The sequence below is a fragment of the Silurus aristotelis genome, assembly GCF_946808225.1.
Source record: "Silurus aristotelis genome assembly, chromosome: 13".
Lineage (NCBI taxonomy): Eukaryota > Metazoa > Chordata > Actinopteri > Siluriformes > Siluridae > Silurus > Silurus aristotelis.
The window spans coordinates 17,558,957-17,580,120 of NC_139586.1; the positions used below are offsets into that span (position 1 = coordinate 17,558,957).

A 21,164-nucleotide genomic window follows, 5' to 3' on the forward strand; every position below is an offset into this window, starting at 1 on the left:
ACTGGATTATTCTTTCATCTAAATTTCGGGCCAAGGAACATTTTATTATTTTTTTTATAGCTTACGAACAGAAATAAAGAAATCAAAGCCGATGACTCTTGGCTAGTGTATAGAATGCATGACCTTGCATGTGTATGTGTGTATGTGCAATGTTCTGGAGTGTGTTGTGATTGAGATGTTCGGAGGCATGCGGGCAGAGCGCTTGGGCTGGCCGGGAGCTGCTGAGGTCAGAAGTCAGACGGTCAACAGTTAAGCTCAAACTCATTCATGTAGGCGTGACCTTTGCAACCTGAGGCTGGGATTTTGATGCACACTCGGCTTCTAGCTTGTGCTGTAATGAAGTCATCCTTTTTATCCCCCCCTACCCCCCCCCACCGCAACTGTCTATGGACAGATTGGGCCTAAAAATGAACCATTAGAGGCCCTCGCATTCTTAACAGGAGGTTCTCTCAGGCGCCTTTTTGCTCTCTTTGTCCTCTTTTTTTTGGCTGTCAAATGCTTACCTCATGCTGCATTAATGAAACTATTGAAAATCCCCGCCCCCTCCTAGTCCCCCCTCAACATCATACACACACACACACACACACACACACACACACACACACACACATCGTTCATACTTCAGTCTACCCTCTTTTCTCTAAAGGCCACCTTTTAAAGCCTTTTGCACGATGCATAATCTACAGTAAATGTTAAAAGTAGATACACCTCTGTAAAAATGGCAGTTTTTTTGTGATGCAAAAACTATATATGTGTGTGTATGTGTGTGTGTGTGTATATATGTATATATATAATATACTGAATTTGACAAAGATTTGTATTTTGAACATAAATACGCCGCACCTGTCTATAAGCCGCAGGTGTCTACACTGAAACTAATGAACTTTACACAGGCCTTAATTAAAGACAGTGTCTGTTACACAACTTGTATCTAAACAGTAGCCTACCAAGAAAGCCATTGTTCACTGTCTTCCTCCTTCCTTTCACAACAATTTCTCTTTACAACAGTTTTTCTTTTGGCATCGTCGTGCGTTTAAAAATCACCGTCGGTGAAGCTTTTCTCCCGATGCCGTGCAGCTTAGAACACAGGTGAAGTGCGTTTTTTTCATGCCCGGTTATTTTTCAGCGTGAAGATTGATTTGCATTTCCTGTAGACAGTCCGAGTGAGAGGCAGGTCAAACGTTAGAGGAACCGCATCCATATTTATGATGTGATGCGGCCCGATTCAGTGGGAGCGCGAATTAATATAAGGAGTTTTATTGGTTCACCTGAATCTAATGTTTCTAATGTCTAATGTTATGGGGTTCAGGTTTTTGGCTTGAAGCTTGTGAAACCGGGAAAAGCCCAGGAAAAATATATAAATTAGCCGCTTTGTTGTTTAAACCGCGGGGTTCAAAGAGTGGGGAAAAAGTAGCGGCTTATAGTCCGGAAAATACAGTAATCAATGGCGGCCCGTGCATTTGGTACCTGGGCCTTCAGTGGGGACTTATTTAACTTAATCAAGCTCTAAATAAAACCTTTTAATTACAGCACATCTTGAAGGTCCCCTGGTGGTCTAGTGGTTAAGATGCAGCGCTCCCACCGCTGTGACCCGGGTTCGATTCCCGGTCAGGGAACCATCCCCAGCCACTCTTAGTGCCGGTCCCAAGCCCGGATAAATTGGGGAGGGTTGCGTTAGGAAGGGCATCCAGCGTAAAACATGTGCCAAATCAAACGTGCGGAGGATCCGCTGTGGCGACCCCTAACGGGAGAAGCCGAAAAGAAAGTTTAATTACAGCACATCTTGACTTGGCAATAGGTCCTTTAAAAGCATGGATGTTTTGGTTGAGTCATTCTTTTGTTGATTTGGCTTTATGTTTCGGGTCACGGTCATGCTGATCGGTGAAATTCCTTTTCATCTTCTGCTTATTATCAGACACCTAAAGGGTTTGCAATAAAATTTACTGGGCTCTGGTATTCACGATTTCCTCCACCTTGATAAAAGCCCTGGATGTGGTGGATACAAAAAGCAGCCCTAATGCAGGAATCTGCCACCACCATGCTTCGTCGTGGATATGGTGTACTTTTATGATAAACTTTCTGCACCAAACATATTCCTTGGAATTTTGGTGTTATTAAGCGTTTGGAAATAGTCTCTTTAGAAGACCATAACACCTTTTGCTACTTGGTTTAGGGTGACTTTAGTTGAGCTTAGATGCTTTTTGTGGGAAAGGGCTTCTGCTAACCCCAAGACATGTGAAGAACATGCAGAGAGTAATCAGTACTTGTCAGATTTTCCTACAGCTCCTTTAATGTCTCTTGGCGGCATCCCCTGGTAAGTTTTTGTCTTGTCCTTTTACAATTTTTAGAGGGACATCCTGTTCTTGGTGATGTCCCCGTGGTGCTGGGTTTTTTTTCTTTTTTTTGCCGTTGATGGTTTTTGCAGTGTTCCATGGCTTGTCTCAATTCTTTTGTACCCCTTTTCTGATCGATAGCTTTCAACAAGTGAGGTATCATACATGCTTGTAAATTTTTTTTTGTGGACCATATTTATGAAAATATAAATATATGAAAATATGAAGAAAATCTAGAAACAGCTGATGTTTATTTATTATTAACTGAATAATTTAATTGATGACATCTATGTGATTAGTTCCTTTTCACCCTAAAATGTTCCTCATATTTTTATTTTTTTTTAATGTAAAAAACAAAAAAATAAATCAAATCAGTGTCTCTCTTGAATGTGAAATAACATCACAAAAACCTGCCATCTGTACAGTGGTGTGTAATAATAAATTGACCCAATTTAAACGTTGGTGACCGAGAAGTTCGTCACTGTTCTTTTTGACCTTTTTTTCTTTCTCTTTATTTCTCCATCTGTCCTTTATCTCTCCTCCTCTCCCTATAAAGACTTGACAAACTCTGTTGACTGGCACACTCTTCCACAGTTCCCAGTTTACTCAGAAGGATTGATGGACCCTTCATTGTACCCTTACCGAGTGCGTGTGTGTGTGTTTTTTTCCACCGTGAATGGCTGATCTTTCAGGGCCACCGGCGGCTGCTGACTAGAAGCAGTCCGCCTTTTGTACGGCTTTCTGTCTCCTCTCATCTAAAGCAAATTAGAAGCAGGGAAGAATTCGAAGCCGGCTCCCAGTGCATTAGAGTAAACCGTCCCGGCGTCCCTTTATCCCAGACATGTTGAGTGAAATGACAGTCATTACAGCTCTACTCTTGCAGGGATAGTTTGTAATGAAAGGTGGCCACAATGATCTGAAGCCCTTCCATATCATCAGCTGCAAATCTTCCTTAATGATGGCTCAACTCATGACTTTCAGTCTGATCCTAAATGTTATATGATGTTTGATTTAAACCTCAGTATTGATTTAGATTAAGTTGCAGCAGGGTTCAAAAGTCTGGTGTCTGCCAAGAGTCAGCTACTAATAACAGTTCTTATGTTATGTTGTTCTTATATATGAAAAGCTGCTAAACATAATTACATCATTCATCACTAAGGAAATAAAAAAAAAAGACGCATTTCCTAAGAACTAGTGATGAGTAATGTGTAGAGGACTGTTCTGATTCATCGACAGGTCTTAGTCATTAAGGAACAGCAAATAGCATTAGAGTGGTCGGTTATGATTTGATTAAAATATATAGCAAAAACATATATTTTTTTTGTAAAGAAGGTTGATATACAGTTGAGTGCAAATGTTACATTATATCCCCATAGTTTACTTTGTTTTAACTAAAGACTATGGGCCACAGATGTTTACTTTGTCTCATGTGAACTTAAATACAACTGTATTTGTAAATTTATATAATTCGATGTAAATAGACAATAGTAACTACTATTCAATACTAGAACGCATGGCTTCATGTCTCACAAAACTGGAACACTAATGGGAAAAGTCAACGCGCACCCGCTGCTTTTGATGCAAGCCAGACCTGTTTAAAAATGATTCAGAAACACGTCAACCTTAAGTGTGATTCAGTAAATGACTCCAAATACCAAAATATATCGCTCAGTGTAGGGAAAAGTTGATGAAGCTAGAGAAGATAAGCAATAGCAGACGAAAAGCACAAATGTTATTAGATACAAATAAAACATGAATCAATTTTAACAAGCCTAAGTGAACACAGTTGAGTAGTTTGTGTTTCCCCTTAGTTCACCTGTTGTAGAATCGTCCTGTTTTACTTCGAGTATGTTATTGGTGTTCACGGGGATAATGTGACCCATGTGGAATGTGTGAAGGATATGCCAACATTACAACATGATCTGATTAAGATTTGACCTCTAGTACACTGTCACACGGCTTGCAGTAATAGCCAAGTTTAGGGTCAGTGTGAATCAGGAAAACAGCTGTCACATGACTGAACAAGGTATAATCTAAAGATAGAAACATGTGCGCACACACAGTACAGTGGTGTGAAAAAATGAGATTTCTTTTTTCGTTATTATTTTTTTTGCATGTTTGTCACACCTTAATGTTTCAGATCATCAAACTAATTTAAATATTAGTAAACGATAACACAAGTGAACACATGCAGTTTTTAAATGATGGTTTTTATTATTGAGGGAAGCAAAATACAAAACTACATGGGTCTGTGTAAAAGTGTTTGCCCCCTAAACCTATTAACTGGTTGGGCCACCCTTAGCAGCAACAACTACAATCAAGAGTTTGCGATAACTTGCAATGAGTCTGTTACAGCACTGTGGAGGAATTTTGGTCCACTCATCTATGCATGTTGTAATTCAGCCACATTGGAGGGTTTCGAGCATGAACCGCCTTTTTAAGGTCATGCCACAGCATCTCAATAGGATTCAGGTCAGGACTTTGACTAGGCCCCCCAAAAGTCTTCATTTTGTTTCCGCTCAATAAGAAAAACCTTCATTTAAAAACTGCATGTTGTGTTCACTTTTGTTTTACTAACTTTCTTTCGGCTTCTCCCGCAGCAGCGGATCATCCGCATGTTTGATTTGGCACATGTTTTTACGCTGGATGCCCTTCCTAACGCAACCCTCCCCATTTATCTGGTCTTGGGACCGGCACTAAGAGTGGCTGGGGTTGGTTCCCTGACCGGGGATCAAACCCGGGCAGCAGCGGTGAGAGCGCCGCATCCTGACCACTAGACCACCAGGGAACCACTTGTAACGTTTTACTAATATTTAAATTAGTTTGATGATCGGAAACATTAAAGTGTGACAAAGATGCAAAAAATGTTTTTAATAATATTAATAATAGTGTGTTTATATGTGGGTGTTTTTTTTTTTGTTTTTTTTTTACCTGTCAAATGTACATTTTATATATTCAGTAGTAGGACCTGATTTGGCTTTCTGCTGTTGTAGAATATTTGCCTCACTGTATATCATGCATTCTGAGATGCTTTTCCGCTTACCAAGGTGTTGAAAAAGTGGCTATTTAAGACTGTCAGCTCAAACCAAAATCTGGTTGTTCTCCTTTATCATCAACCAGGCATTTCTGTCAGCTGTCTATTTTATTATTTTATTTTTTTCCCCTATTTTTCAGTCTCTGTGTAAATTCTAGAGACTGGTGCACATGAAAATCCCAGGAGCTCAGATGACCCCATTTTGTTGTTTTCAAGATATGTACAAAACCTTTGCCCTTGTGAATGATAATAGTTCTTGGTAGGTGACTCAGACTTTTTGGACCCTTTAGTGATCTATGGTTGGTTATTTCGATAAAATGATTATTAACCAGCTGTTGGTCAATATGACGACGCATGTTTGTGCTGTGTGCTGATGTGAGCTGTGTGTGAAGTGACGATTACAGCAAAGCCTTGTCTGTTTCTGTTTAGGTGACGAGCATGGTAAGTACTTTGTCTTGATTGTGCTTGTCCTGTGTTCTGCTTTTTGCGTGCCTGCTTCTTCTCGAGGCCACACCTACACACACAGCACACACAGCTCTGCCAGCATGTTCACCTCCAGATCATGCCCACCACCTCTATTCGATCACAGCCGCACTGGCCTGCTAGCATTCAGCTCTGTCTGCTTCTCCACAGTTATCTGCTAGCTCTTTGTGCTTTTTCAACATTTCACATACCAATGTTGTTGTCTTTTTTTTTGTTTGTTTGTTTGTTTGTCTTCCCCCCCACCCCCTCCCAACTTTATTAAGACCACGTTGGTGTAAAGAAGGATGTCTTTTGTAGGTTTTTTACACTCGCAGGTCCACGCCTGGCTCTTGGAGCTTGTTAATTAACCTTTGCCACAGTGATGTGTGCAAAATTGTAAACGTGCCTTGAATCGAACACAAACCTAAATGTCTGTGTGCAGAGTTAGCCTTTAGCCTCATCAGGAAGATTAAAGCTGGAATTAATGAGTCAGTATATAAAAGAGAAAGACTCTTAACCACGGTGTCCTCTATGCCTACATTCACCATTAGCTGTGTGTTGTTCACTCTATTTGGCAGCCTTGATGGTACAATGTAGAGGAAAAATGTAGCACAGCGGAGGTTATTAAGGTTATTATTGCTTACTTTTTACTTTGTTAAATACATTTGATTTGTCAGAGATGGATGCTAACGTACGGATTAATATAACTGATCAGCCATTACATTAAAATCACTGAGCGGTAAAATTAATATTGTTAATTATCTTGTTAAAAGAAACCAGGCAAGGGGTGGGATATGTTAGGCAGTAGGAAATAGTCAGTTCTCAGAGTTTGTGTTGGAAGAAGGAAAAATGTGCCCATTTGAGTGACTTTGACAAGGGCCAACTTGTGATGACTAGCTGACTAGGTCAGAGCATCTACAAAACAGAAGGTCTTGTGGGGTGTATAAAGTATACATGATTATTACCTACCAATCATGGTTCAGTTTTTAAAATTGGTGACCCCATTACAGGATCATGGGTGAGGGGAGCAAAGGCTAACCCATTTGGTTTCAATTATCAAAAAATAATAGCTTAAAATGGTGTCTGATAGAAGTGTGTTCGAATACACAACACCTCTCAGCTTACTATGATGCAGTGTAGTTGTTGGTCAGAGTGCAGATGCTGACCCCTGTCCACCACCAGGGGTAACCCATTTACATCATGTAAATTTCCTTGTGTGTGTGCATTACTTGGGGAAGAGAAGCAACCAGGACCTTGCGTTCTGGGAAGAGGAGCAACCAGGACCTTGCGTTCTTCCGTTCATGTGTATGTTACTTTGACACATATACCTAAACATTGCTGTAGACCTATAATGTCAGTGGCCTACTTCAGCAGTATAATGCTCAGGAATGGCAAGGAAAATGAGTTCAAGGTGTTTTAATAGAATTCACCAAATTCCCACATCCCCTGTGGTATGTACTGGCCAAGCAAGGTTGATCCATGAAGGCCCCAGCTTGCTGTTTACTTGACTGATAGCATACTTTCAAGAGGTCTTGTGCAGTCGATGCCAAGACTGGTCAGAGCTATTTGGCAGAACAATGGGGATGTAAATGATTTTATGCAGATGGTTTTAATAATATGGCTGATCTTGGTATGTTTGTAAAGATATTCTACTTGTCCTGTTTGGCTAATGAATGTGAGTTTAATTTTATGAAAGACATTCTTCTCAGTGCACATCAGATGCACAATCAGTTCCTTCTATTAATCGCCGTTTCCGGTGCAGATTCTTTCCCAAATGCTTTCATGGCCATGGACCGATGCACTTTATAGCTCTTTTGCTTGTCTGGCTTTGTCTTCGCATCGTTCAATGCCGTGCACATCTTTCTTTTTTACTGCTGGACTATTTTTGTTACCATCCTCTTTGAATCCTAAAAACTTTTTATACAGGATCAGACCGTGAAGGACAAAGCCCTCCAGAGCATGGCGTCCATGTCCTCAGCACAGATAGTCTCTGCCACAGCTATCCACAACAAGCTGGGCTTGCCAGGCATCCCTCGACCTGCCTTCCCTGGAGCGGCTGGGGTAAGAACGCCCAATCCTATTACACACAAACATACGCACATGTGCACACACACACACTCAGCATGCCCACATCTACTGCACGCATCCACATCTGATAAGGACACCACTGCCGTAGTCCAGATAACAGACCAGCATGGCGCATAGTACACCGGGGTTTACAGGAAGTGGGCTAACAATCAGATCCTCAGAGTATCAAAGTCCTGCACAAAGTGTGTGTCAGTGCGGATAGGCTTTGCTTTGTTGTCTATTTATGTATCTAATTCTCTAGTTTTGGCAGGGCATGATATCCACGGGACAGCCCGGATCCTCACAAGAGTAAGTATATCTGCATTTGTTCTTTCTCCTTTTTTTCATTGTTTCTTGTCTAGGACCCTTTTACCTGTCTACCTCTCTATCTCTACTTAAAGCAGAGTACAGTTTTTATTATTTAGATTGAGATTAATATCAGCTCATTTATGCCAAAAGTTAACATCCCATATCCAACATAATAAAGATGTGGCGTTATTTATAGTTTAGTCATTGCATTAATAATTCTTTAGACCCCTTGCTGTGCTGCTACAAGAGCTACCGAAAAAAACTCACTTTTCTGCATTCACAGCAGTCAGAGAAAATATTAATAGAATTCACTTGTCTGAAAAGTTAGTTCCATGAAGGGGAAATAATGCAGGACGTGAAAGTTGAGAGAGCATATCATTTTCTCGAATATCACAATTTAAAATACTGATCTTAAATTTGCTTATATGGTGGATCTCACTAGTCTATTTTAATGTTAATATTATGTTCGATATTCCTGCATTAAAACATTAACTGATTGATTTAACCTCTAAATACACTGAAAATTTTAGCTCTAATCTGGTTTGCTGTAAAAGCCAAGCTTGGCATGAGTTCTGGCAACATGAGATGAGGTAAATCTATAACAAGCACAAAGCAAGTGTCAACCAAACCGCCTCAAAGCATGCTTACATGGTTATCTGAAATATTAAGATGGACAGTAGGAAGGGTGGTGGTAATCATTTTAAACACAAGGCCCGCAGGAAAAATCTGGCTGCAGTCTTTGTGAACTTAAAACAACCCATAGTACATAGTACTGCTATGTGCTAGCTAGAGCATAGTGCTGCTCAACTTTTAAATCACACTCTAAAATCACATGTCTAAATCTATTTAGAAGTAGTTTGTGGATTGTGCTCATAGTGGAACAACCAGAAATTTATTTCAGACAAGATACATAAACATAAAAATAAGACCACGGTTGTTTATTGTGTCTTTACCATTAAAGCACAACATGCTTGTGTATTTGATATTGGATATTGGACAGCAGTACCAAATTTCTTATTTAGCTTATTCATTTGGTCTAATCTAACTTGTGTTTTCAGATTATTGTTTCCTGGATTCTATTTACTTTGTACAAAATAAATGTATTCAAAATGAAATTTGATTTGTGTCAATGTCACGAAGCCTGTATCATATGTTTTGTATTATGGCTTTCGTGCATCATCTCAAATCTGGTGAAAGTGGTTTCTTTCGCCTTGTGAGGATTTGCAGGTAAACCTTGATCGGTGAATTCACAAATCTCGTGAGGCAGCAAAAAACAAGAAAACGAGACTCTTGACCCCTTACCGAAAAAGCTAGATTCTGTGTTTTGACCCTTGTTTTTCCTCTGTTTTAGCATCAAGCCGTTTGCTCCGCAGGCCTACCCCATCCAGCCCACGGTCACAACAGCAATTTCAAGTATGTTATATTTCGTATCAGTTTTTCATTCAGTTGGGTCATTCCGTGAGCACAGTATCTAAATGTTCTTTTCTGTATGTGTGTTTGAGTAGGTTACGAGTCTACAGCAGCACCAGCACCTACAGTACCAGCGTGGCAGGGACGCTCCATCGGCACCAGCAAACTTAGGCTGGTCGAATTCTCAGCTTTTCTGGAACAGCAGAGGGAGCCGGACTCGGTGAGTAAAAGCATTCAAGGACAGTTCTTCTGAAGGGCTTCTGAGGATTCAATGTCTAGAACACTGACACAATAGAATTTTATACAGTGGCTGCCAGATGCAACCCTCGACGAAATTGCCACAACAACAAACAAAAATGAAATGCAGGACAAAAACTTTTGACAACACAAAACACAATCCAACAGAAGATATATCTGACAACACATGACAAAAGGTGCCCACATGAAATGTGGGAATGTGTTTATTGTTGTGGAATTTGCAGAATGAAATACATTCAAACAAAAGTATTAGACACTCACACTTAAGACTTATTTATGCTGTTATAACTAGAGGTCGACTGATTGATCAGCTGCCCGATCGGGACGATTTTTGTCATTTTTAATTATCCTGGCATCAACCGATTTTGCTGCAAATTAGGCCAAGTACTAGGCAGGTGCATCTGACTCACCCAAACTGTGCGCGTACGTTCTGCGTGTTCGTGAAAAACATGTATTTCCCATACCAGCAGGTGGCAGTAGTCTGTATTCCGCATCCGAACAGGGAAACCGGAAAGGCTAGAACTGTAAAATAAAAACCTGCCGCATTACTAACGGATTCGTGTAGCTTTTTTTCCAACCATGTTTGCTAAGTTGCAAAGACAAGAGCAAGAATGACAACAAACGTGTTTCGTTTTTTATTATAATTTTTTCTCTCTCGTGTGCTAATTCGCTAAGCTAAATAGCTAATCGGAGTTCTCTTTCTTGCCGACGAACTACGCCGCTGATTCCACATGCAGAAGCGGGCGAAAAACAGCTGACGCTGTCCAACTAGAGCCAACCGACGCTCAAAAACCACCGACATTCCCCAACGGCCGACCGTCAGCTTGGTGTGTCCCGGGCTTTACGTTCTTATCATTCGTTTTGAATCTAGCCTTAGATATTTAATTGGTTAAATAGTATGCTACTTTTGGAGAGAGAATGAGAATAACTATATAGTTTGTGAGATGTAGTTCAGGTTACACATTAGGCACTGGTACCAAAACCTGGTAACAAGGTTGCACTGATTGGAGAGGTTTGTGTTGTTCAGGAAATGTTTAATTTAAGCAATTTTCTGTATTATGTTTTATTTACTAACTATTAGTTTTTATGAGATGAAGGTGAAAAAAAGAAATTTGGTCAAACATATTAGCCAAAAAAAAAAGCAGCATCATATATGGACTTTTGGCTGGTTTGATTTATAAATATATCGATCAGACAGAAAAACCAATATCGGTCGACCTCTATTTATAACTGTCACACTTTGAGGAAGGGTTTCCACTAAATCTTGCCACATGGCTGTGGATTTGGGCTCAAACAGCTACGAGAACTTGTTACAGGGTCAGGGTGCAGTCAGTGTTCATCCCAAAGGTGTTTAGTGGGGTTGAAGTTCATCTGAGATGTGTTTCTGAGATGAACTCTTCTCGCCTGCCCTGCCCATGTGACCTTTAGAAGTATGCACGGAGGGATGAGTAAATCAGCATTGAATTTCTTAGTGTGTAGGAATCTAAAGAAAAATTCTTATACTGAATAAACATCCAGTAAATATACTTAGTTCCTGAGTATACACGATATGGATGTTGCAAGTTTTATTGATTGCTGGTAATTTGCTGAAACATCTGAACATTCATGCAACCGACACACAACACTATCTTTGAGGCTGGGTGTGGGGTGTGTATTTCAGCCAGAAGGTGAAAGACAAGGCCAGAGAGAAAGGCCAAACTCATTTCAAACCCCTCAAAATGCCGACCCTGAGCAGGAGCAGAGCATTTTTTTATGATTTCTGTGACTGCAGTGATCTATCTCAGTTTGTCTGCATTCTCCAGACGGTTTTGTTTCACTATCGATAACAGATGCCATTGCTTATTAGTCAGACCTTTCAGCAATTATGAGTTGGTATGAAGGCTTTAGGTGCACAAAAAGTTGTGGAATTGAAAATTTTTAAGGAAACGTGGATGTTTTTTAGTCTTTTTTATATTTAGATTTAAAAATCAATAAATGTTATCTTTGTTTTTTTCCAGTACAATAAGCACCTTTTTGTACACATCGGTCAGACAAATCACTCCTACAGCGATGCCCTGCTGGAGTCGGTGGACATTCGTCAAATTTATGACAAATTCCCGGAGAAGAAAGGAGGGCTGAAGGAGCTTTTTGGAAAAGGTCCTCAGAATTCCTTTTTCCTCATAAAGTTCTGGGTAAGTGGACTGGAGCTGAAACAGAATTGTATCTCCTGTATATTTATGCCGGTTTGGTTAGTTTTTTTTAAATCGGTTATGTGATACAACACAAATTATACATACAACTTGGTGATAGATTGAGAATTCCCCTTGGGTTAAATTTAGTGATGTAGCTATCTAGTAAATTATGATTTTATGTGAAAGAATCGTTCACTTCCATCTGCTGACATACTTTTCATTCACCTAAATTCCACCCATATACCACAATTGCTTTAGCAGGTGTAAAGTAGTCTGAAATTGGTTGGAACTTTTGAAAATATATGCATGACAATACCACTATAACTGGTATCACTATTTTGTGAAGAAAAATTATTGAACTGGGACTTGTTTTTTTGTTTTTTTAACCTTTATTTTTTACAGGCAAGTCATTAAGAACAGGTTCTTATTTACAATTGTCAGTCTTGCCTTTTCATTCAATCGATTATTGACAAAAAAATATATATATATCTCTATATATTGAAAGGTGAACAATAAAGAATCTTAACTCCCTGATATCAGCTTAGTGAATATATGAATCTTGTCCTTTCAATTAACTCGCCTTTTGACAAGAAGGAACAGTCCATTTTGAAAGATGTAGCACTAAAACGAGAATTGTTTGTGTTTTTGGTTCAGTAAATAAATCTGTGAACAAGTAAACGAAGTCAAAAGAATCAAGTCACTGGCATGAGTCAAAAATGACCACAGCGATACAAGATGCCAGAACAGCTTAAATGAATCATGGCATTGATTCTACAAGTCTGTAAAACTGTACTGAAGCGATGAACAGCATCATTCCAAAAGATATTCTCACTGTGTTTTGGTGATGATGATAGAGATGTTTATTACATTCATCAAAAATTTGTCCTAAGCGATCAGCTGGGATTAGACCTTATAACTGTGAAGGTCAAAGCATGTGATTTGCATCCATTGACATGTCATGTTCTTGAGGGCAGGGTCATCCTGGAAGCATGTTGTAGTGATTTGCTTATATGCTGCATATATACAGTCTGCGAAATCTACTTGTTAAGCAGAGTGTGTATTATTCACTCTTTTCGTACATTCACGCATTGTTCCGTGTCCTTGCAGAATTTTTGAACTCGTGCCCAGTCCTGCTTGAATACAACAGCCCACTTCAGTCTGGGCTTGCATATGCTCCGGACCATTTGGCTGCTATATTTGGCATGGCGTAAGCAGGAAAAGTGCCAGATCAAAGCATTCGCTAATTTAGTGTAATATTTCAAAACAATCAGGAGGGGCCCGGCTTGCAGCTCTAATAGCTGTTTTAAACGTTGTGCATGTTTTACCCAAAACCAAATGCTAACCTTGTGGCAATCGTTAAAGTGGGCTGTGTCGTCGGTGAGCACGAGCCTGCTCAAATACCGTTTGAAGTGACGAGCGGATCTGAATTTCAAACAAAACCCCGAATCTGCACAATAATACCTCTCTGGTATATTATGTGAAAATCTAATGTGGCTGCCTTAATGAAGGAAGAACATGCCGGAGAGGAATATTTGTGTTTTGTTATTCTTTGTCCCCTCTTATTAATTTCTATAATGACCATCAGGTCCTAATGAAAGAGAACAGGCCATTGAGAGCTTCTTTTTTTTTTCACCTCACAAGAATAAAATAGCTTTTAAGTAACGTTCCATTTAATATATTTTTTTTATCATCTGCTTTTGAAAGGCCACACTGATAAGGCGCTATTTAACTGGCAGCTTGTTAGTTCACTGCAATGGCGAACATGAATAGTGGTTTCTAAGACAGATGTAAGGGATACAAATTTCAGTGTGATACTTCCCTATTTCATTCCTTAATGCACTTCCAACAGTTCAGGGTTATGACAGTCTTTACAATAAGGCTGTATTACACATTATGCCCACTAGATGGTAGCTGACACTACATTTTAGTGTATCTTGTGAATGTTTATTTATGTATTTATATGTATTTATGTTTTTATATATATATATATATATACTATATATATTTTTATTAATTGATATTTATTGTACTATCGCTACAACATTGCTGATGCTTCTGGCTCTTCTCAGGCTGACTTGAACTGCAACGTTCAGGAAGAAACTGGGGCATTTTATGGCGTCACCAGTCAGTATGAGAGTCCGGAGAACATGACCATCACCTGCTCCACTAAAGTCTGCTCATTTGGCAAGCAGGTGGTGGAGAAAGTGGAGGTAGAATTTTTACAAATGCACTTTCACTTACAGTTAAGGATTAATGGTGGAATTATTATTATTTTAATTTAGTTGAAAAAGCTTATTAGTAGTAGTATTAAAATGTGCCTAATAAAATATGTATGCAACCATTCTAAAATTATTTTGTGTTCCTGTCTAGACGGAATATGCTCGTTTTGAGAACGGCCGCTTTGTGTATCGGATAAGCCGCTCTCCCATGTGTGAATACATGATTAACTTCATCCACAAGCTCAAACACCTGCCTGAGAAGTACATGATGAACAGTGTACTGGAGAACTTCACAATCCTATTGGTGAGTCATTGGGTCACTTTTTTTTTTCTTAAAAAGCCATTTCTCTTCCATGCAGCTGCACTTTCTGGATCGTTGATGAGTTCTCCTGCATCATTTCCTCTCTCTGTAGTTCTTATATGTGCATACTTGTTCTCTTCCATGTCTGTAAAATGGATCTATTTTTTAGGGCTGCCGGACATTGTGCAATGTGTCTTGTATGTGGTAATTTTAAAGTCAAGTCATTTCCCACCTTGGGACATTCAGTGCATGAAGTAGACAAAAAAAAAGAAGCTATTTTAATTTTGCTTTTACAGTTCAAGGCCTACTGCTTTTGTTCTGTGGTTAGAAAACTTCATGTAACATTTTGTTCTAGTACTAAAGCATGTAATGTCATTGTTCACAGTGTCAGTGGCCATGTTTATATAGCATCACTCTGTAAAAGGAAATGATAGACCACACAGGTAGAATTGAAATTTCAAGCCAAGGGGGTGTTTACAGTCACTTTTGCTAGTTATAGCTGGCATGCCTGAAATGCAGAATTCATTCAAGACGGCAGATAGGGTTCAAAACTTTTCTTTAAAACAACAAATACCAAATCAATGTAATTACCTCAAGATTTAGTAACTAATAGAGGACAGAGGTGTAATAATAAACCGTTGTCACAGTTTGATGATGCTGGCTTCACATTTTTAATTCAAATTGATTCAATTTTCATTTGTGAATCATAAGCAACGCAAAACTGCGCATTTTTGCCTGTATACAATTCCACATGAATCTAAAAACAAAGGGTTATTATTGTAAATAAAATGTACTATAGGTTCACTGTATGTCAAAATATATAATGAAATAAAAAAAATTTGTTAAGAAAAATGGGAAATGTGTTTAAAACTAGCGCATTCATTTACGATTATTTTAGTAATCAAATATTCAAACGATTATTCTATTAATCATGTAATCAGATAAGTATTTTTTCTTTATTAAAGAGCAATACTAAATAAGAGAAAATAAGACTGGGGTCTTAAAATGAACATATTAGGTTTTTTTTTCATATTTTTATCATCTACGGTGTTTTATTTGTTGTAGTTTGAAATGATCCCTAACTTTGGAAACTTTCTGGCACTTTTTTACCTTTTCGTCTCTCGCTGTTTTCTCCACGTTCCTCCTTTTTTCTTCTTTAGCGTCTTCTGTTACCTGTCCAGCATAGTTTAGCGGGTGGTGCGTCAGTAATAATGGTCCGTGGGAAACGCAGTGCTCCGTGTTTTAGTTAAATGGACTAAATTGAGCTCGTTGAATTTTTGTTATCGCATTAGTCGAGTTACACGAGAAATCATTTCAGCCATACACTGGTTATACTTTATGGGTTGTGCATTGTCAAACCTCTGGTGTTCAAACGGTGTAATTGTGTGAGATGCATATTATTAATTAATGGAATACTGAATCCATAAGGATGAATCACACATTCCCTTGGAACGCACATTTTATATTCTTTTATTCTATCATGATGCATAATTTTTACCCCAAATATCCAAGCATTACTAAACATTTCAACACATAACTTTAGCTGTGGTAAAGATTTATTGGGTCAAAAAAAGACTCCTAAATGTTTTTCTTTTTATTCACTATATGCTTGCTACATATAGTGTGATATAATAAAAAAAATTTTAAGACAAAAAAATTAAAAATTTCTTGTGTGTTGGTGATGGAAAGCGAGTTCTCTGCTAGCACATCACATGACTCCTCACCTTCTCCTCGATTCTTTTCGATTCTGTTGATTTCAGTTGAAGAACAGCTTCATTTAAGTGTCAGTCCCTCTGATTCTCTCACTCTCTCCCCACAGGTGGTCACAAACAGAGACACACAGGAGACCCTGCTGTGCATGGCGTGTGTGTTTGAGGTGTCGAACAGCGAGCACGGCGCTCAGCATCACATCTACAGACTGGTGAAAGAATGAAGCTCGTGCCAGCCAGCAGATCTGTCCTATAGACTCTTAACCTCAATAAAAAAAGAAAGAAAGAAAGAAAAAGTGGCAGTGCCTCTAGTTCAACACTCACCTGCAGCGATTCGAGCTCTCATCCGGGTGATGCTTATTGTTATTATATTTTTGGTTGTTTTCAGTCTTTATTAATGTATATGTGTTCGATGTTTTGACTGCAGCTGTGAATCACGGTACAGTTGTATTATGTTTTGATACAGGAAAGAAGCATTTTAAAGGAAGCCTAATCAACTTTTCTTAGTAGGTTTTGTGTGTGTGTGTGTGTGTGTGTGTGTGTGTGTGTGTGTGTGTGTGTGTGTGTGTGTGTGTGTGTGTGTGTGTGTGTGTGTGTGTGTGTGTGTGTGTGTGTGCGCGCGTGCACACACGTACACAAAGCGGCAGTATCGGTAGACTACGAGTTTGGCTCGAATTAGTTGAAATCTGGCCGAGAAAGATGTTTTTAGGTTTTAATCCTATTATATAATGTACACATTAAAAGCAGATTTAGACTTTAGGTTCATAAATAATACCGTCTATGAATGTGTACGTGTCTGTGTATAAATGTATATACCCACATACCTGTAGTCTTTCCAAAGATTAAAAAAAGTATTTCAGTTTGGAACATTTGGTATTGATAACAAATAATACAGTTACGGAATTTCGGCATCTGTAGCATTCAGGGAATTTAAAAGTCCAAGCCCTCGAAAAAATATCACGTGTCTCACCTGCAATAAAAAAAATAATCTGTACTTTATCTACTATACAGCAAATAGTTTCTGCAAATGTTTGTGGTAATCACTAAGGGTGCTTTCACACGCATTACTCCGTTTGTTCGAATCCGAATTGGAGCAAATGTAATACATTTATTTGTTTTTCCTATTCAGTTTCATGCTGCGCATAATTAAACGAATCAGACAAAGGGCTTAAAATGTATTGGTGGAAATATATTTTTCATTCATTGGACAGAGAAAAAGTTTTAACAAGTTTTGTAGAAATGTGTAGAACTCGAAGGGAAACAATCTGAATTATTATTATTATTTATTTATTTATTACTACAGGACAAAAAAATTTTTTTTCCAATTCAGACCACTGATATCTTGAATGTGTATCTGTTTAGAGATTAAGAATGAAATGTACTTGTTTATTCAGAAAATCCATGTACATATTGTTAACATTGTAGAACAGCAACAGTTGACAAAATTAAATATTTACTTCTCACATGTAGAATTTTTTTAAACAAAACAGGAAACAACATTCCAAAGTGGAGTAGTGAATCAATAGCTTAAGTCTACAATATGTGTGCAAAAACATCCGAATTATGCAATGCAAACTGAACGTAGCCAAAATAACGAAACGCATAAACAAAATTTGCATTTCATTTACTCATTCACTTACTAAAATCAAACGACACTAGAGTTCACTTCAAACCAGACCGAGACCACCAAGCTCAGATGACTTTTTTTTTTTTTTCCCCACACCAGATTACACCAGTGTTCTCTCCGGCTTAAAGAACCGCACCGAGAGCAAAAACGCACCAGGTTTCGATTTAAATGCATGTGTGAAAGCACCCTAACAGCAAGAGAGCACTACATATAACACCAGAGGCGCGCTGATTGTCAAAATGTTCCGAGCACTTGGATTCTTTTGGGACATGCCTTATCAAGCGAACCTATTTTAATTTTTTTGTTCCGTTTTTCCTATGTTCGTTTACTCCTTTCACTTGATTTCGACGAGACACAATCATTCTATATACAGACATCAGGGAAGATTCTTTCAAAGCTTGTCCTTTAATCTCGTACCTGTTCCATTATAATGCGTTCTTATCCCGGTATACTCTGCTGCCTTTATCCCAAACACCAAGCCTCTGTGGCCTCCTAAAAAATGCGAGCCTTAGCTACGGCTGTGAGAGATTTGTTTTTGTTTTTTGTTACTTTAAAAAACAAAAAACAAAAAAAAGATGCCACTAAAACTGTGAGCTCTTTCCTAAGCTGGAAGACTTTTCACGTTCTCGTCCTATGTCATTCCATGGAAGTGTCCAGTCCCAGAGCTGCCAAAGCGTAACAAAGCACAGTGCCTTAACGGATGTCTATATTCACGTGAGCTGAGCAAACACTAAGATCATCGTTTCATGGTCAAATGAGAAAAGACTAGCGTGGCTAGCATGCACGTCAGCTCGAACCACCACTACATCCTAGAAATCTAGTACAACACTACCAAACTAGCCATGCCTTTCTTATCAGAACAGACCAAAAAATTTATATCCCTGGAGGCACGATGAATCTCCTCCTCGTTTCCTGCACTGTAGCATACAAGTGCCTTTGGTTCATGTTTTTTTCCAGCTTAGAAAAGACAAATCCTATTTTGCATGACTATAATCAGAACCAAATACATTGATGTAAAGTCAAATATTCACCACAATGCCTTGCTAAAAGTTTATAGTAGATGACAAGGGACGGTGATTAAATAGTAAAAGAAAATATAATGTATTGACTTTTAATCAGATATTATTAATTATTCTTTTGTAAAATTATTTTGAGACGCAGGTTTTTTGTTTTGTTTTTTTCAATCCAGATGTTTTAAAAATTCTGATCTTAAGTATTGCTTGTTACTGTAAATTGGAAGCCCTTTGTGATATTTTTTTTGTTTACTGGTGTTTTTATTTTTTATGAGAATGCATAACTGACATTTTACTTTGGGAGAATTTGTGAACACTAATTGAAGTGGATTTTAAAATGTCCACGTTATTGGTTCAAATCTTTGGAAACCTTCAGCACAGCTTAACGGTATCCTTTAACACTATTCACACCAATGTTTTCGCTCGTTTCTAATTGTCATATGGTTTTAATCGTTTGATTGATCTCCGTGTTGTACTGCCTAATGTAAACTGTGGACTTTAACATGAAAATAACAGCAAATTATTTCAATTTTATTTCCCCATTTTATTTCTCTCTTCTGGTTCACGTTGTGTGAGATTTGTGTATGGACATTTTTTATGTATTACTGTTCTATGTGCACACAACAAATTTTATTTTATTTAAATTTTTTATTTTTTTGGTGATGACGTCAGTATATTTGGAAGTCCCGTGTGGCCGTGATGCTGTTACTGCTCTGCTGCTGGCACCTCGGACCTTCTGTTCCATCCCAGCTGCCCCGCCTTTACTTCACCTGCGAGCTGAATACGATTGATCGTACGCTGAATTTTAGAAGGACATTTATTTTGATAGTAATGGACACTGAGCAGTCGCTTTCTAGAGGAATGATGACCGCACGTCAGCAGTCTAACTCTTTGTTTCCTGATTTGTATTTTTGTCTATGTGCAGGTACTGGTACCTCCTTTGTTCGTTACCATTTTTAAGAAGTTGGCTTTAAAGTGAACTATTCACTAGTTTAAAATAGTATCATTTAAAAAAGAAAACTATTGGGTTTGTGTGCAGAGATTTTTTTTGTAAAAAGGTGCTTTGTATAAAATTATATATTCTGGCTTTTCTTGGTACAAAGGCGTGAGATCTTTTAATATCATTAATGATGAAGCGTGCTGGAGCAAAGCTGAGAGAGGAAGAGAGGAGTCAGGGGAAAACCTGCTATGTGTATGTGTTCCTTACTGCATATGGTCTTGTCTTTGCTCTGTAACATTTTTGATGCCTTCTTGATAAAGTGGTAGATATTTTGTAGCTTTCTAGATACTTTGTATGTATACCATATTGAATAAAATAAATAAGCATAAACAGCTGTGTGTCCTTGAATATAAGGCAATCATACAATACAGTAAACAGTTCCCACTGCTGTACATGGACTAGTAAATTTATATTAAGTATTATAATTATTATTACAGCCTGCTGTGTGTGTGTATGTAATATATATATATATATATATATATATATATATACACACACACGAACACACACAATACAGACCAAAAGTTTGGACACACCTTCTCATTCAAAGAGTTTTCTTTATTTTCATGACTATGAAAATTGTAGAGTCACACTGAAGGCATCAAGGGCTATTTGACCAAGAAGGAGAGTGATGGGGTGCTGCGCCAGATGACCTGACCTCCACAGTCACCGGACCTGAACCCAATCGAGATGGTTTAGGGGTGAGCTGGACCGCAGAGTGAAGGCAAAAGGGCCAACAAGTGCCAAGCATCTCTCGGGGAACTCCTTCAAGACTGTTGGAAGACCATTTCAGGTGACTACTTCTTGAAGCTCATCAAGAGAATGCCAAGAGTGTGCAAAGCAGTAATCAAAGCAAAAGGTGGCTACTTTGAAGATCCTAGAATATGACATTTTTCAGTTGTTTCACACTTTTTTGTTATGTATATAATTCCATTTATAATTCCACATGTGTTAATTCATAGTTGTGATGCCTTCAGTGTGAATCTACAATTTTCATAGTCATGAAAATAAAGAAAACTCTTTGAATGAGAAGGTGTGTCCAAACTTTTGGTCTGTACTGTATATATATATATATATATATATATATATATATATATATATATATATATATATATATATATATATATATATATATATATATATATATAAATAAATGAGTTTATTAGAGGGACAGCGCATGTAGGATGTTTTGGTGACAAGTTGGGGGAGGCGAGATTGAGATGGTTTGGACATGTGCAAAGGAGGGACATG

General features: G+C 38.3%; 1 protein-coding gene and 1 long non-coding RNA gene across 8 annotated transcripts in view; both read left to right on the top strand.

Annotated features, from left to right (window-relative positions):
• tead1b (TEA domain family member 1b) overlaps nt 1–20,243 on the top strand; it is a 68,701-nt gene extending 48,458 nt beyond the window's left edge. For 4 of the 7 annotated variants that reach the window (XM_083558859.1, XM_083558863.1, XM_083558862.1 and 1 more), the window contains 9 exons: nt 5,797–5,808; nt 7,756–7,890; nt 8,159–8,205; nt 9,557–9,618; nt 9,711–9,835; nt 11,871–12,044; nt 14,114–14,254; nt 14,415–14,567; nt 16,384–20,243. In XM_083558859.1, the coding sequence (XP_083414985.1) occupies nt 5,797–5,808; nt 7,756–7,890; nt 8,159–8,205; nt 9,557–9,618; nt 9,711–9,835; nt 11,871–12,044; nt 14,114–14,254; nt 14,415–14,567; nt 16,384–16,497 (963 nt within the window). In that variant the 3' untranslated portion in view covers nt 16,498–20,243. The remainder of the gene's footprint in view (nt 1–5,796; nt 5,809–7,755; nt 7,891–8,158; nt 8,206–9,556; nt 9,619–9,710; nt 9,836–11,870; nt 12,045–14,113; nt 14,255–14,414; nt 14,568–16,383) is intronic. The other 3 variants (XM_083558861.1, XM_083558865.1, XM_083558860.1) reach the window with 2 other exon arrangements.
• Nucleotides 1–21,164, top strand: part of LOC310735791 — a 174,310-nt gene that overhangs the window by 28,830 nt on the left and 124,316 nt on the right. The gene's annotated exons all lie outside the window — the stretch shown is intronic.